We start from the raw sequence: 15,337 nt of genomic DNA, 5'->3' as shown, positions 1-15,337 counted from the left end.
AGAGCGGTTGTTGGAGCAAGTATTTAGTGAAGGAATCAAGGGAGAGAGTGAGTGTGAAAATGTGTTGAAAATTATGAGTGGTATTTCATAACACTAATTGACACACATTGCGTGTGTGTGCTCTGTCAGACACTGCGCTCAGCACTTCTTTCTCTCCTGATCCTCACAGCTGGTCATAAGGTGGATGCTGTTGGTCTCCCACGTGAGGGGCTGACTTAGACAGGCGACTTGTCCAAGGCTACAGAGCTGAGCCTCAGGTTTTGTCTGGGTACATGGAAGACTGTGTTCTAATAGCTACACTGTGTTTGTAGAAAGCAGAGTTCAGCAGGAGCGAAGTCTGGAAAGGTAGGCAGGAGACACTGGGGAGGAGGAAACTAAGGCTCAGAGAAGTCTGGGGCTTACTTAAGATCACACAGCTAACCTGGAAGCCTCGGGGCCTCGGAGCCCAGAGTCTCCATCATCACCAGCACCTCCAGCATCATCATCACTGAGAACATTTAGGGCACACACAAAATATTTACTGTGATAAACAACTTCCTACACATAATGTCCACCCCTAATAACTCGACGAGGTTAAAAAAAAACCCATTTACTTGGTGAAGTCATGTGTTAATCACCGCGGGGATTTTATAGACAAGGAAGCATACTGACTCCTTAGGTATCGTGAGTGAACCCAGGTCTACGCGATTTCAGAGCCTTGGCTTTCAACCACCACACAAAATAAAGGCAAACTGCTATTTCTTTAGTGATCTGTATCAAGGAAATAGGTCTCTGTGTGACCATTATAGGGAAACAGGTGTGAGTGGTGTTGGAGTGCAGGTATGTACGCCTGCCTTCAAATCGCCAAATTCTTCACATAACGGGGTGGTCCCTGACTTGGTTTGAAAAGCACGTACCATTTCAGAAGAGAAGTAGAAGTGTCAACGCTCCACACGTAAAGACTATGACTACTGCAGATGTCAGTGCACTTCTGATTTGGGAGGGAGGGAAGAAAAGCAGACGTGTTCGTTATGAACTCTAAGACACCCATTCACGGAGGGGAAGGACTTGGCTTTTGGGCCAGGAGACCCCATGAAAAGCAGCCATGCTTGTTCCTAGTTGACAGGTGGAACCATCTCTTGGCGGAGATAAGAGGTTTGTTAGTTTTGGGGAATTTGATCAGCTCCCTTTGGATATGGGCAGGGTCCGCTTGATCGTATGAAGACAGACCCCTTTGCAAAAGGATAGATTTTGGACTGTTTTCCCCATGATGTACAGAGCACAGTGATTTTTTGCCAGTCTGGGACTCTTAAGATTAAATCTAATCTCCATAAATGTTTAGGACCAACAGACAGCAGACAATATATCTGATCTGGCTTGTTTATTTTAAAAAAATACTGAGTACCTGTTATTGACTCACTGTGCTAGCTGCTGAGGTGACCACAGGAAATTCGACACGATTCCAGCCCCCAAAGAACTGATGTGATGTTGAGGGGAGGGACACAGAAGCAGACTGTTGGAGTGTAGGCACTGGTCATAAGTGCCCTTATGGGAATTGTAGCTTGTGTCATGAGAATGGGTGAACAGACCCATCCCAGCCTTAGGTCAAGCACACACATGAACTCATGTGTACACAGGTGTTGGATTGTGAAGGCTTCCTATGGAGGTAATTCTAAGCAGAGAGTTAAAAGAGCATAAGGGATGGCAAGACAAAGGCTGGAGTGGGTGCTTTGGGAGAGGGCTCAGCAGCACCAATAGAAGGCTGCAAACCAAAGGGAGAGCACCCCACCCCCCACCATGTGGAGGACACTGGGCGATTTGATTTACCCAGGATGGGAAGTGAGAGGGAAGAGATGAAGCCCAGCAGAATCAAAAGGGCCTTCTAAGCTTAATGCTGAAAGGAAGGGGAGCCTGGAGGCCGTGTTAAATCAGGGGACTGGTCTGGTGAGGTCTGTATCTTTGAAAGACCACTGTGTGAGAAAGAATGGATTGGAGGGGGCAAGATGGAAGTCAGGGGATGCTTTGCAGTAATGTGAGTCACAGCAGAAGCCCGGACTAGACTAGGGACAGGTGGATGTCTGGGGATGGGTGGTTTAGGGGATTTCAGGGAATTAGCATCTATAGGACTTGGTGATTGCTGGCTGCTTCTCACTCTGCTCATAAAGAGATGATTTTAGGCTGCCTTTAATTATTTTCTCATGAGCTAAACCAAGTACGATTGATTTTTTTGTTTGTTTTCAAGGATTGAGGAAAAAACTCTGCAGCGGCATTACATTTATTTATCATTGCTAAAGTAATATATACTCATTGCAGAAATTAGAAAAATAAAGAAATACTGATATGAAATCATCCATAAATCTCCAATCCAGGGATGATTACTATCAACATTTTGGCATTTTTCCTTCTAGTCTTTTTTTCTAGTGTAATTGACTTATTTTAAATGTTTCACGGCAGGAATTTTTAAATACCAAAGCAGAGAGAAGAATGAACCCCGTATACGCATTTCCACTTCTGTACCCATCTTCTGCTATTCCACAGCTGAATTTTAAACTTACAAGCAGGTCTTCACATTTTTTTAAAATATAGCCTGTTGATAGAATTTTGTTTTTGTGATCCCGAGTGTTTAGCATGTCCTAGTCCTACTAGGTCATTGGCCATTTTCAGGTATATGTCTTTACCCAAAACATTGAATAGCACAGTAAAAATGTCCATATCTCTGAAGACCTAAAAAACAAAACAAAACAAAACAAAACAAAACAAAACAAAACAGAAAACCACACCAGACTTTCCACCTCCTTGGGGGAGACCAATGCAGAGGGTAAATATTTCACAGGGAAAGATATCCCGAGCAAGAAGCAGCAGCTTGTGTTTTGACTCACTCACCATAGTTGTCTCAGCAATGGAACCAAAGCTGTTGATGAAAATGTTGCAGCTCACATTCACTGGGGGACCTGCCAATCAAGAGAGATTCTTGCTTAACTCTAAGACCATAAAGAAACCCGCAGGATTGGACCTGTTCCTGGGACACTGACTCCAGGGATGGGTCCCTCTTGGTGGAGGAAACCCCCTACTTGCTTTCCACCCCACCCCCGAGAGCTGGGACTCTCGGCCACATCGGATGCCAGAATCCCTGGTCCCCAAGTGAGCACCAGGTACAGAACACCAGAGGCCAGGCTGAGATGTACTTTCATTAACACTAGATGAGTCATCATCTTGCCATATGGTTGAAATCCCTTCCCCAAACCCCATTGCTGGCTTCTAATTTGTGGCTGAAGTGTATTTACAGCTACAACATTTGGAGGCCATCTTGGGAATTGCAAGGAACCGCAAGCTCCTTGCCTTGAACTTATGAACCAAGAATCATTGTCTGAAAGGGCGTTGATGGGAATTACCAGCCGAGGAATCCAGAGGGACCCTCAAGGGAAGTCCATATGTTCTTTCTTGAAAACTTTCCAGGCAAGCTTTTTGAATCCTATTGCAAATGATAGGAACGAAGTGGAGGAATATTTGCTCTTTGAAATCTCATTGCTAGAGTGACCTCTAACTGAAGCCCCATCTCTTCGTTTTATATGCTATTAATTATAGCAGTTACCATTTACTGAGCAAGGTTTGCTGTTGTGCTGAAAGTGTTGGTAATATTATCTCATTCGATCCTCTGAACAACTCCGTGAGCAGACATGGTTATTCGCTCCATTTTATAGACAAGGAAACGGGTATAGAGAGGCTATTTGTCCATGGCCACACGGCTGGTAGATGATCAAGCTTGAGTTCAGACTGATCTAGTTCCCAGGCTATGGTCTTAATGACTGTACTTGTTGGAAAGAGGTTCAGAGAGAGGAAGGGGCATGCCTAAGTTTGCACAGTGGCAAAATCCAGGATTTGAAGCATGGTGTTTCCACATGAGCTGAGAAAGAGGGCCAGCGTAAAATAACCAGGGAGGAACATGAGACCATGGGTAAGGGTAATATAAGCAGTAGCCCGTCCAGGTGTGAAAGAGGTTCTGAAGAGCAAGGCATTAGGGAACACCTCATGGAGGCGATGACCTTGAGCTGACCTTGAAGGTGGGTAAGACTTGGATAATAGGTCATAGTCCTTCACATGAAGATTGTGACATGCCATTTGTGACTCTTTTCAGGCCCACTTTCTTGTTGATCCCCATGAGGTCCTGAGGTAGACAGGGCCAAGTGACTGTCCCAGCTTTATAATGGAGCACAGAGAATTTTAGTAACTCACCTGGGCTGATATATCCAGGTGGTGGAGCCAGGATGGGAACCTAAGTTTTCTGATATCTACTCCTCTCTTGTCCCTCTTGAAAATGTAGCCCAAGTATTTCATCCAAACTCAGCAAAGATTTCCTTCTCTTCATCAAGTTGGGTGTGTGGAAAGTGACTCAGTCCCGTTATGAGAAGCCAGGCTTTCCTTCCAGGGCTTGCCAGGGTCCTGGGTTTTGACACATCCTGGCACTCACTGGCTGTTTCCCCTGTGGCCTGTCCTTTCTCTTTTCTGGGTCACAATTTCCTCATCCATTTGGGAGCGTAGCACTTGATCTGGGCAGTCATTCTCAGCTCCCTGGTTTGGAATTCCCTTATGGAAGCTACCCATTTGAATCATGAGGTTCTAGGATTTCAGGACTGGGAGGTTTCCTAAAGGTCACCTAATCAATTGCTTCCCAAACTGATGAGCCTGCAGGACTGTCTGCAGTAGAATCACCTGGGGAAATGATCCAACTACAGATTCCTTGGCACAACCCCTGAACCAGGGAATCCAAATCTGTGGGGATTAGTCCAGCGTCTATCACTCAATGAGTGATCCGGGTGATTCTAAAGCATAACCAGTTTTAGGAACCACTGCTACCCGTTCCAGACTGAGTGCGTCATCACTTCCAGCAGTGGGGAACTCATTTCATCTCAAGTAGCCCTTTCCCGTGGTTGGATAGCTCTGCCTGCCAAAACATCTTTCCTTATGCTGAGTGGAAATCTGCCACCTTGGTCACTTTCTTCCAGACAAAGGCCCATAAGGTTTTTTTCCTCTCATTTAGACTCAGATCCAGGTTTTTTTTTTTTTTTTTTCATTGAGTCTCATACCATTAAGACGCCCCAAAGAATTACTGCCTGCACCTTGCAACAATGTGCACAGAGTTCCCAGCCAGGCCCTGTAAGTGTCTGGTGCTGTGACTCTTGTATAAATGAGATCCTGATTTATGTGTGTGAGAGGGCGCCAGCCAAAGGGACCCCATGGGGAGGTGTGGTTCATTGAAATAAATCTGAAATTAAATTATCCTTGAGAAAATTACAATCTGGCTGCCTTTGGCAGCAGGATAATGTATATATTTCATTAAATATTAAAGTTTAATTTTGCTTTTGTGTATATGTTTGCATTGGGCCATGCCCCTGATCCTGGGAGCCATTAGGATACACAGCATCTTAGCAAAGACACAGAATTCAAAGCTGGCAGGGCCTGGTCCTACTGGGTCCTTTTATACATGCAGAAGCAGAGGCCCAGATACATCAGGTGATGTACTCTGGGTCACAGATAGCAGATGAGTAGTCGGAGGGCTAAAACCCATTTTTTGAGCCTTTTACTTCAGGTTCTTTCTTTCTTTCTCTCTTTCTTTCTCTCTTTCTTTCTCTCTTTCTTTCTTTCTTTTTTTTTTTTTTTTTTTTTTTTTTTTTTTTTTTTTTTTTTTCTTTCTTTCTTTCTTTCTTTCTTTCTTTCTTTCTTCCTTCCTTCCTTCCTTCCTTCCTTCCTTCCTTCCTTCCTTCCTTCCTTTGCTTTTTTAGGGCTGCACCTGTGGCATATGGATGTTCCCAGGCTAGGGGTCGAATTGGAGCTGCGGCTGCAGGCCTAAGCCACAGCCACAGCAATGCAGGATCTGAGCCACATTTGTGACATACACCATAGCTCATGGCAATGCTGGATCCTTAACCCACTGAAGGAGGCCAGGGATTGAACCCACATTCTCATGGATACTAGTTGGGCTTGTTACTGCTGAGCCACGATGGGAACTCCCTACTTCAGTGCTTTGATTTGCATTGCCCCTGTGTTCTGCAGACCGTGCCTGCTCTTCCCAGGACCCCCACCTTCAAGAGAGTCAGAAGCAGACAAAATTTCTGGTGCCTGAAGGCACCTGCTGAGTGATCAATCACTTTGTGCAGTTTTCAAACAAGGCAGACTTCTTTCTGTTGTGTTGCAGTCCCAGGGGCCTACTCTGCCTGGCCTTTTCAGGAACTCTGAGGTTTGTGGGGGGTTTGGGGGAGTCTTGTGTGTGCCCAGGTGGAAGTGTGAAAGGTGCTGTGGAGCTCAGGGCCACAGGGTCCCCTGCTGCCCATGTTCCAGCCCTCAACACAAGGGACAGAGAGAAATCTTGCTTCCCATCTCCTTGGGTGGGGTTCCAAGAAGGTGCACCTTGCTCAGCACCCATGTTGTAGGGGGTTGTAGAGGGTTAGAGGTAGTGCAGGGTTGGGAGAGGCTGAAGGGATGATCAAGTCCTGTATATTTTGGGCCCAAGTGTGTGGAATAAGATTTTCAGAGTGGGGAGGGGAAGGACACCAATTCAACGGTTTTATAGCCTGGGTGAAATTTCATTTCTTAAAAATGCCCACTGGTAAGTAAGTAAGTAAATAAATAAATGACTCATGAAATAAGCTAATAAATAAATCACTAGCATTCAACAGAGAACTGAGTCAGAGAGGCTGGCTGGGTTAAAGTCCCCCATCTTGGCATCAGGACTTGGGAAAGTCACTTCACTGATCTACCTAGTTTATTCGTGGGGTGGTTCGTTCGTTCATTCATGGTGGGATTACTGAGGGCCCTCTTTGTGTCAGGTACAGAGTATGTGCAAAGGAGGACTGACACATGAACCCTGGATGCACCCACATTCAACAAAGGACCCCTCCTTTCTCAAGAGAGCAAGACCAAGGCTCTTCCACTCAGGCTTGAGTTTGGAGAGGGCCCACCAGGGGGCGCAGTGGGCCAGAATTCCTGAAAACGGAGCGGGGCAGAGGATGCGACCTGGTGGTCAGTTCTCTGTGTTTGCTTTGGCCAGCGGTGTTTCTAAAAGATGTGCTTTTGCAGCCAACTTGGAAGGTTGCACACAGACCCCCAGAACTAAGCGTTATCTTGGAAAGCTCGCTACCCAGGGCTTGTGTGCCTGGCAGCCCTCGGAGGAGCCTGTGCATTCTGTTGTTCTTTGCTCATCCCCATCCTGCTTCAATTGTGTGCCATACCCACCCGGCCCCTCTGGGAGTTTGAGACTGTGGCCCTGGTGAAGGGCTTGGGTGCCAACACACCTGTCCTTGAGGGAAGAAAGGTTATGCTAAAGATCCTGGGATGTAATGGCCTCAGGAGCAAGGTGCAAAAGCACCTTGAAGTGAACAGCAGTGAGAGGGGGGCTCCAACCAACCTCAGTGCATTTCGCAGACTGTTTTCTGCTTGCAGAGCGCTCTAAGAAGGGGACTTGGAGAATGGGGGCTGGGTGAGCCAATATTAGGAAGCTGTTGCCAGCTGTCACATCCCTTGTTTGGACTTGGACTTGAGCCAAAGGGAGAGGAGGAAGGGCATCTGGAATCAAAAATTGATTAGGAGCTTGGCTGTGGGTCTTTGAAATAAGGTTTTTGCAGGGATGCTGGAAAGGAAGTCAGAGTATGCAGGATCCCAAGAAAGTCCTTAGGCCTGCAACTGCAGAAGCCCGCCCAGCTCGTAGAGGTGGTCACAACCGCCTAAAGCATCAGTGGACAAAGGGAACTGGTCCCCTCTTGTTATAAGACATCAAGATCTTACAGGACTGTGAGCGGAAAGAAACTTCTCACATCAGTTATGGTTTGTAAATTGGCTACCCACAGGGCATGTTTGGCCCACAAATATGTTTTATTTGAATTTACATGTTTTAGGGATCAAGAAGTTTCTCTGAAATCGTGCTATCTGGCTTTCCTGGGAATTCTGAAGGATCTGGCAACATGGGGCCCACATTCTGGAGGGTAATTACGGGCTGGGGCTAAGGAAGGGCTGCCCACTCCCCAGGGGCCTGCTCCTCTCTCTGCAGTCTTTACCACTCCTTGTTGCATTACTGGACATTTGAAATTGTGACTCTGATCAGGCTAGAGGTCAGAATGATTTATTCATCGAGGGAAGCTTTCAGCAGATGAATTTTAGTTGGAAGCTTCTCATCTGAGTCAAATAAAAGTGGTGCTGCTTTATTTGGGGGAGAAGCAAGGGTGGGCTTGCTCATCCTGTCCTCTGTCTCTCCCCTTTGGGATGCAGGATAGAAGCCCTAGGACTTCATGAAGTATCGTTTAAAGCCACAGTGGTAGCCAACTCCATCTCTGCAGAGATGAGGAGACTGAGGCCAGCAAACAGGTTTAATTCACTTATGGACTCTGGCAACCAGAGCTGCTGTTGGGTTGGGCTTCCGAGGCTTTGTTTGGTCTTGGTGAATTGACTAACAGTGTCTGCCTCCATAGAGGGAAGTCGCGGAATTCATACCCTGTATTTCCCATCTGGATACAATTCCATGCCGCTCGCTTCCACAGTCTAGGGAACAGATCCCAGGGGCTCTGGAAGGCAAGTTTATCTACCTTTAAAATTGGGCCTGATCCTGGCATCGTATCCAGAGGTTCTTCCCATTAGCTTATCCAGGAAATCCGAGGGTGACATAGGCTTGGATGCGGAGCGGGCAGCTTCAGCCTCCTTAGAAGCAGCAAGGCTAAGGAAGGAGAGAGAAAGCAGAGGGTTAATGATGGCCCTTTCTCATGCTGTCATCAGATCCCAGCCTTGCTCAGCCTCTGTTGCTTGCCCAGCCCTAAGAACCACTAGAGTGTTCTTATCCTGAGAATAGGTGATATGGGTCCTTAATGAGGTAAGGGCCAGGCTGCCTTGTTTACCCAGCCCAAGTGTCAGCCAGTGTGTGACCCAGGCCGGCAGTCGAGTGTCTGATGGATTCTGAGAAGCTTTTGCCTCTTTTAAAGTTCATCTCTAAGGTTTTGAACACTCGGCTCCTGGTTTCCCTGGGAGGGGAAATTGAAGGGTTAGCCTTCCTTAGGCCCAGCCCTGTTTTTGGGGACTGTACTCTCATAGGCCCATGGAACCTTAGAGATCAAATAGTCCAGCCTTGCCCCAAAGGTTCTCTTCAGAATCAATTACTATTTTTTTTTTTTTTTAAGATGGCAAAGTCAGATGCATTTGGGAACACAAATTTAATCAGGTGCTTCTACTTCATTTGTTCTCAGAATCTGCAACAAACTTAAATGCCTACACTTAAGGGATTATCTCATAAATTTTCTTTTTCTTTATTTATTTTTTTGCTTTGCTTGTTTTAGGGCCACACCCGCAGCATATGGAAGTTCCCAGACTAGGGGTAGAATTGAAGCTACAGCTGCCAGCCTACCCCACAGCCACAGCAAAGCAGGACCTGAGCTGCATCTGCAACCTACGCCACAGCTCACAGCAACGCTGGATCCTTCACCCAGTGAGCGAGGCCAGGGATGGAGCCCCCATCCTCATGGATCCTAGTGGGGTTCGTTAACTGCTGAGCTGTGAAGGTAACTCCCTCATGCATTTTCAAAAATACTTGCTTGGGAAAATTGAAGCATGGCCAGGAACTAACAAAGGTCCCAGAGTAAATCTGTGGTCGCTTCCCTCAGTGTATCAAGAGTTGGGGGTTTTGGAATCAGACTGCTGGGGATGCTTCACATTGTTTCTGTCGCCATTCCCCCCGCCCCCCACTAACAAAGTAGTTCTGGGTGTTCATTTGTACTGCGGTATGAATTACTGATGTCTGAGAGCACTGGCCCTTCTCTGCCACAATCTCAAAGGCATGCAGATTTCTAGAACAGTTCAAGTTGGAAGCTTAAGGGTGGGAGCTCTGTCATTTGCGTTGCTTTGGGCAACTGGATTTCCCCGGTCCTGAAATTATACCCCAGTGACACCTCACTGCGTGTGCTGCGGGGCTGCTCCACAGGAGGAAGTGGAGGGATAGAGAGATGCATTGTGTCCCACATTCAGTGACAGCTTCGGTCACCTGGCCGAATAGGACGTCATGCTCCCTGAGGATCTGCACTGCCTCATTTGTTCTTCGCCTCTGCCCCTTTCTCTTCTCCGAGTGGCAGCTGTTTAAGTGGTCCCCTCTAATGGGTGCCTAGGAAATCTCTGTCTCCATCCTGGCTTCTGCCTTAAGCCCCTTTTTCGTTTGCACACACGCAGAGGGCACGTCCATCTCCATGTCCCATGTGCTGCCACACCTCAAGTTCATTTCAGAACACCACAGCTTCCTACCCACACTTGCTCCTCTGGACCACGGTTGCCCAGGTGGCACTGGCGTTTTCCCATTTTCTAGGACTAGAAGCTTGGAGCTGTCCTCTCTCTGTGCCCCCCTCCTCTCACGTGCCCTCACTCACGGGGGCCTTTCAAGTCATGCACGTGTCAGGATGGTGCATCCTTGTCATGTCTCTGTGTCTGTGTTCTGAGACCAGGACTCGTGGTGGTTGTATCTATGGGTGTTTATTTAATCTCCTACTGTGTCTTCCGTGCTGTGTCTCACACATAACTGGTGCTTGGTAATTGTTCAGTGAATGAATGAACGAATGAATAATGTGCTACTTTAACTAATCAAATATCCTGGTGAGCAGGAAGTATTCATAAATATCCATGTGTAGACTAGCAGTTTAAAACTAATTAGACTCTTATACCCATTAATGAAAAATAGTGAAAGTAATCTGTTACTCCTTTGGAGGTATTCAGAATGCTTTAGACACTCATGGTCAGGAATCTGAAGATTCCTTATTCGTGTCCTGAAGGGCTCATCTTGATGGACAGAATGAGGAACAAAGGCGTTAAACTGTTTTTACAGGTGTGAATATGGATGACTGTGAGTGTGTGATGTGGGTATGTTTTTAGGTGTGATGTGTATGCGTGTTATGGGTACAAATGGTGGATGTGTATGGATGTGTATGAGGACTAGGGTGTGCCTGGGGGTGTTTGTGGATGTATATTGGATTGTGTTTCATAGATTTAGAGATGCAAACATGTGAAGACCTGTGCTCATATCAAAGAGTGCCGTTAAGCGTGCTATTTCATAGGGGCATTTTTGTGTGCATACGTGGCTTGCATATAGACATGGGGTGCAAAAGTATAAAATGCCTTGATCGATGTATGTATGTGGTGTGTATATTGCATGTGTGTGTTACTGAAATGTACTACGAGGTGTGATACAGAATGGTTTGAAAAGAGTGAAAAGAACAATAATTTGACAAAACCACTATGAGGTACCACCTTACACCAGCCAGAATGGCCATCATCCAAAAGTTTACAAACAATAAGTGCTGGAGAGGGTGTGGAGAAAAAGGAACCCTAGTACACTGTTGGTGGGATGTAAATTGGTGCAACCACTGTGGAAAACAGTGTGGCGATTCCTCAGAAAACTAAACATAGAACTACCATTTGATCCAGAAATCCCACTCCTGGGCATCTATCCAGAGAAAACCATGACTGGAAAGACACATGTACTCCAATGTTCATTGCAGCACTATTTACAATAGCCAAGACATGGAAACAACCTCAATGTCCATCGACAGAGGAGTGGATCAAGAAGATGTGGTACATATACACAATGGAATATGATTCAGCCATTAAAAGGAAAGAAATAATGGCATTTGTAGCAACATGGATGGACCTAGAAATTATCATGCTAAGTGAAGTCAGTCAGACAATGAGACACCAACTTTGAATGGTATCACTGACATGTGGAATCTGAAAAAAGGACACAATGCACTTCTTTGCAGAACAAATACTGACTCACAGACTTTGAAAAACTATGGTTTCCAAAGGAAACAGTTTGGGGGTGGGGGGATGCGCTGGGGTATGGGATGGAAATGCTATAAAATTGGGTTGTGATGATCATTGTACAACTATAAATGTAATAAAATCATTGAGTAATTAAAAAAAAACCAGATAAAACCATGACTCGAAAAAACACACGTACACCAATGTGCATGGCAGCACTATTTGCAATAGCCAAGACATGGAAACAACCTCAATGTCCATTGACAGAGGAGTGGATCAAGAAGATGTGGTATATATACACAATGGAGTATTACTCAGCCATTAAAAGGAATGAAATACCAACATTTTTAGCAACATGGATGGACCTAGACGTTATCATGCTAAGTGAAGTCAGTCAGACATTGAGATACTGACATCAAATGCTATCACTTACATGTAGAATCTGAAAAAAGGACACAATGAACTTCTTTACAGAACAGATACTGACTCAGACTTCAAAAGATGAAAGACGTATGGTTTCCAAAGGAGAGAGGTTGGGGGGTGAGGGGATGCAGGGGGTTTGGGATGGAAATGCTATATCACTGTACAACTGTAAATGTAATAAATTCATTGAGTAATAAAAAATAAACTCAGAATGAACTCAAAAAAGAAAAAGAACAGATGATTTGAAATCAATCCTGTCTCAGTCATTTACTAGCTGTGTGACCGTGGGAAAGTTACCTAACCCCTCTGAACTTTAGTTGCCTGATATGTCAAAGAAATTTTGCACAATGAATAACAGATAGCACTGGTGAAAAACACCAAGGAGTGTTCTTGCTACATAGTATGCACGCAATATATTGCCTTCCTTTGCCTTGCTGTGCCGTGCTGTGCCGTGTGTGTGTGTGTGTGTGTGTGTGTGTGTGTGTGTGTGTGTGTGTGAAGCAATTGATAGCCAGTCTGGAGGCTGTCTAATCTCACTGCTGCTTTCAGCTGCACTATTGTCCCCACATGACTGGGATGTCCTGTCGGACACCTTCCATGGCTCACAGTTGGTACCATGGTGTCAGCCTTTTCTCCATTCAGCACCAGACTCCTGGCTGCTCTGCAGCTCTGGTGTGACAAAGGGGACCACAGCCATGCACCTGGTGATTTACGACATTTCTGCTGCTGTGATTCACCTCTCGAGCCACTCTAGGAAAGGCAGTTATGAAGCTTTCATAAGCTCCTGTGCTCTCCGAAGCCTCTCCTCTCAGGTAATAAGATTTGGGAACATGGTACTCCCTCCCAGCAGCTACTACAGCACAAGCCATCCCTGGCCTTAGGCCTCTTTCATAAGCCTGAATCCCATTAGGCAGGACAGTGAGAGAATGGATTCACCCCAAATTCTCCCTTCCCGTTTGCTATTAGCAAAATGTGCCCTTTAATATGTGAATCCTCCCTGAAGCTGAAGTGTCCTCTGGCTATCCTAGCTCACACATCTGCAGCAAGATATTTACAGTCTGGTCACTCAGCCATTGACTCACTAATAATCTTTGCATTGTAAACTGAGCCGGGCTGCTGGGAATGGAGACTCCGAGAGGTTTAGTAACTGGCCTCAGGTCACACAGTGCTTAAAAGACAATAAGAGATGAGAACTCCAATTTTTAAGCCCTGACTCATCCAAATACTACAGTGTACAGGAAAACCTTTTGTAAAGTATGAAGAATCTAAATCCTGATAGTAGCCATTATTACTACTTGTTTGGAAGCTCATTACATTGTTATGTTCAGGAAAATCAAAAACGTGTTGGACTTCTGGCAGTCTTCATGTACACAACTCTGAATTTACCACACTTGAAAATGAGGAAGAGGGAGTTCCCTTGTGGTGCAGCAGCTTAAGGATCTGGCGTTGCCAGAGCTGTGGCACAGGCTACAACTTTGCCATGGGTTTGTTCCCTGACTAGGGAACTTCCACATGCTCTGGGGACTGCCAGAAAAAAAAAGGACTTAAGTTTCTAAAAAATGAGGAAGAAATAGTTGTGAATTATAAAATGAGCCTCTGTTTTGTTGGGTGATTCACAGGAGAATTCTTAGAAATTTTGAGATTCTTTAGTCCGGCCTCTCCCATGTATCATGTACCAGTAGTTTCTTGGATCCCGTGCTTACAATTTTTGCCCTGTTTCTGTACCACCTCTACTATTAATCACTTAAAAGCTTTCATTGAATTGTCGTGTATGTTTTTTTTTAATAAATTGTCTCATATCTTTTTTAAAAAAGTTTTTTAAACATTGAAGTATAGTTGGTTAACAGTATTGTGTTAATTTCTGCTATACAGCAAAGTGATTGTTATATATATGTGTATATCCTTTTAAAAAATATTCTTTTCCAATACGGTTTATCATAGGACGTTGAATATAGTTCTCTGTGCTGTACAGTAGGACCTCGTTGTTTATCCTTTCCGTGTATAATAGCTTACATCTGCTAACCCTAACTTCCTCCTCCATCCCTCTCCCACCCCGCCCCTTGGCAACTCCAAATCTGTTCTCTTTGTCTGTGAGTCTGTTTCTGTTCTGTAGGTAGGTTCACTTGTGTCATATTTTAGATTCCACATATAAGTGATATCATATGGTATTTGTCTTTCTCTGTCTGACTTCACTTCACTTAGTTTGATATTCTCTACCTTCATCCATGTTGCTGCAAATGGCATTATTGCATCTTTTTTCCTTTTTTACAGCTGAGTAGTATTCCATTGTATACATGTACCACTCTTTTTTATCCACTCATCTGTCAAAGGACATTTAGGTTGTTTCTATATCTTGGCTATTGTGAATAGTGCTCCTATGAGCAGAAGGGTGCATGTATCTTTTATTTTTTTGCTTTTTTTAGGGCTGTACTTGTGACGTATGGAAATTCCCAGGATAGGGATTGAATTGGAGCTATAACTGCTGGCCTACACCACAACTCATGGCAACACTGGATCCTTAACTCACTGAGCAAGGCCAGGGATCCAACCCACATCCTCATGGGTATTAGTCAGATCCGTTTCCACTGTGCCACAATAGGAACGCTCCTGTATCTTTTTTTTTCCCCCCTGTGCTATGCAGTAGTTCCTTGTTGTTTATATATTTTATATGTATAGTGTGTATATGTTAATCCCCAAATCCCTAATTTATCTCCTCCTGTTATTCCCTTTTTAACTATAAATTTATTTTCTATGTTTGAGTTTATTTCTGATTAGTTAATAAGTTTATTTGTATCATTTTTTAGATTCCATTTAGATTCCACATTCAGATATCATATTTGTCTTTCTCTGACTTACTTCACTTGGTATGATAATCTCTAGGTCTGTTCATGTTGCTGCAAATGGCATTATTTCATTCTCTCTTTTTAATGGTGAATAATATTCCATTTTGTGTGTGTGTATGTGTGTGTATACCACATCTTCTGTATCATTCCTCTGTTTTTTAAATTTTTTATGATAGTTGATTTACAATGTCCTGTCAGCAAAGTGACCCAGTCGTATATATAAGAATATATATATATTCATATATATATTCTTTTTCTCACATTATCCGCCATCATATTCCATCACAAGTAATTGGATATAGTTCCTTGTGCTATAC

The 15,337-nt window shown here is 44.6% G+C and overlaps 1 protein-coding gene across 2 annotated transcripts in view; it reads right to left on the bottom strand.

Moving 5' to 3' along the window:
* The window catches only part of GLRA1 (glycine receptor alpha 1), a 96,117-nt gene that overhangs the window by 48,184 nt on the left and 32,596 nt on the right, over positions 1 to 15,337 (bottom strand). For both annotated transcript variants that reach the window (XM_013984908.2, XM_013984909.2), the window contains exons 2-3: positions 8,553 to 8,680; positions 2,863 to 2,930 (exon numbers count right to left, since the gene is read on the bottom strand). In XM_013984908.2, coding sequence (XP_013840362.1) covers positions 2,863 to 2,930; positions 8,553 to 8,680 — 196 coding nt within the window. The remainder of the gene's footprint in view (positions 1 to 2,862; positions 2,931 to 8,552; positions 8,681 to 15,337) is intronic.

The sequence above is a fragment of the Sus scrofa genome, chromosome 16, assembly GCF_000003025.6.
Source record: "Sus scrofa isolate TJ Tabasco breed Duroc chromosome 16, Sscrofa11.1, whole genome shotgun sequence".
Lineage (NCBI taxonomy): Eukaryota > Metazoa > Chordata > Mammalia > Artiodactyla > Suidae > Sus > Sus scrofa.
The sequence above is the reverse complement of the archived record's forward strand: the minus strand, read 5'-3'. Positions and strand labels throughout refer to the sequence as shown.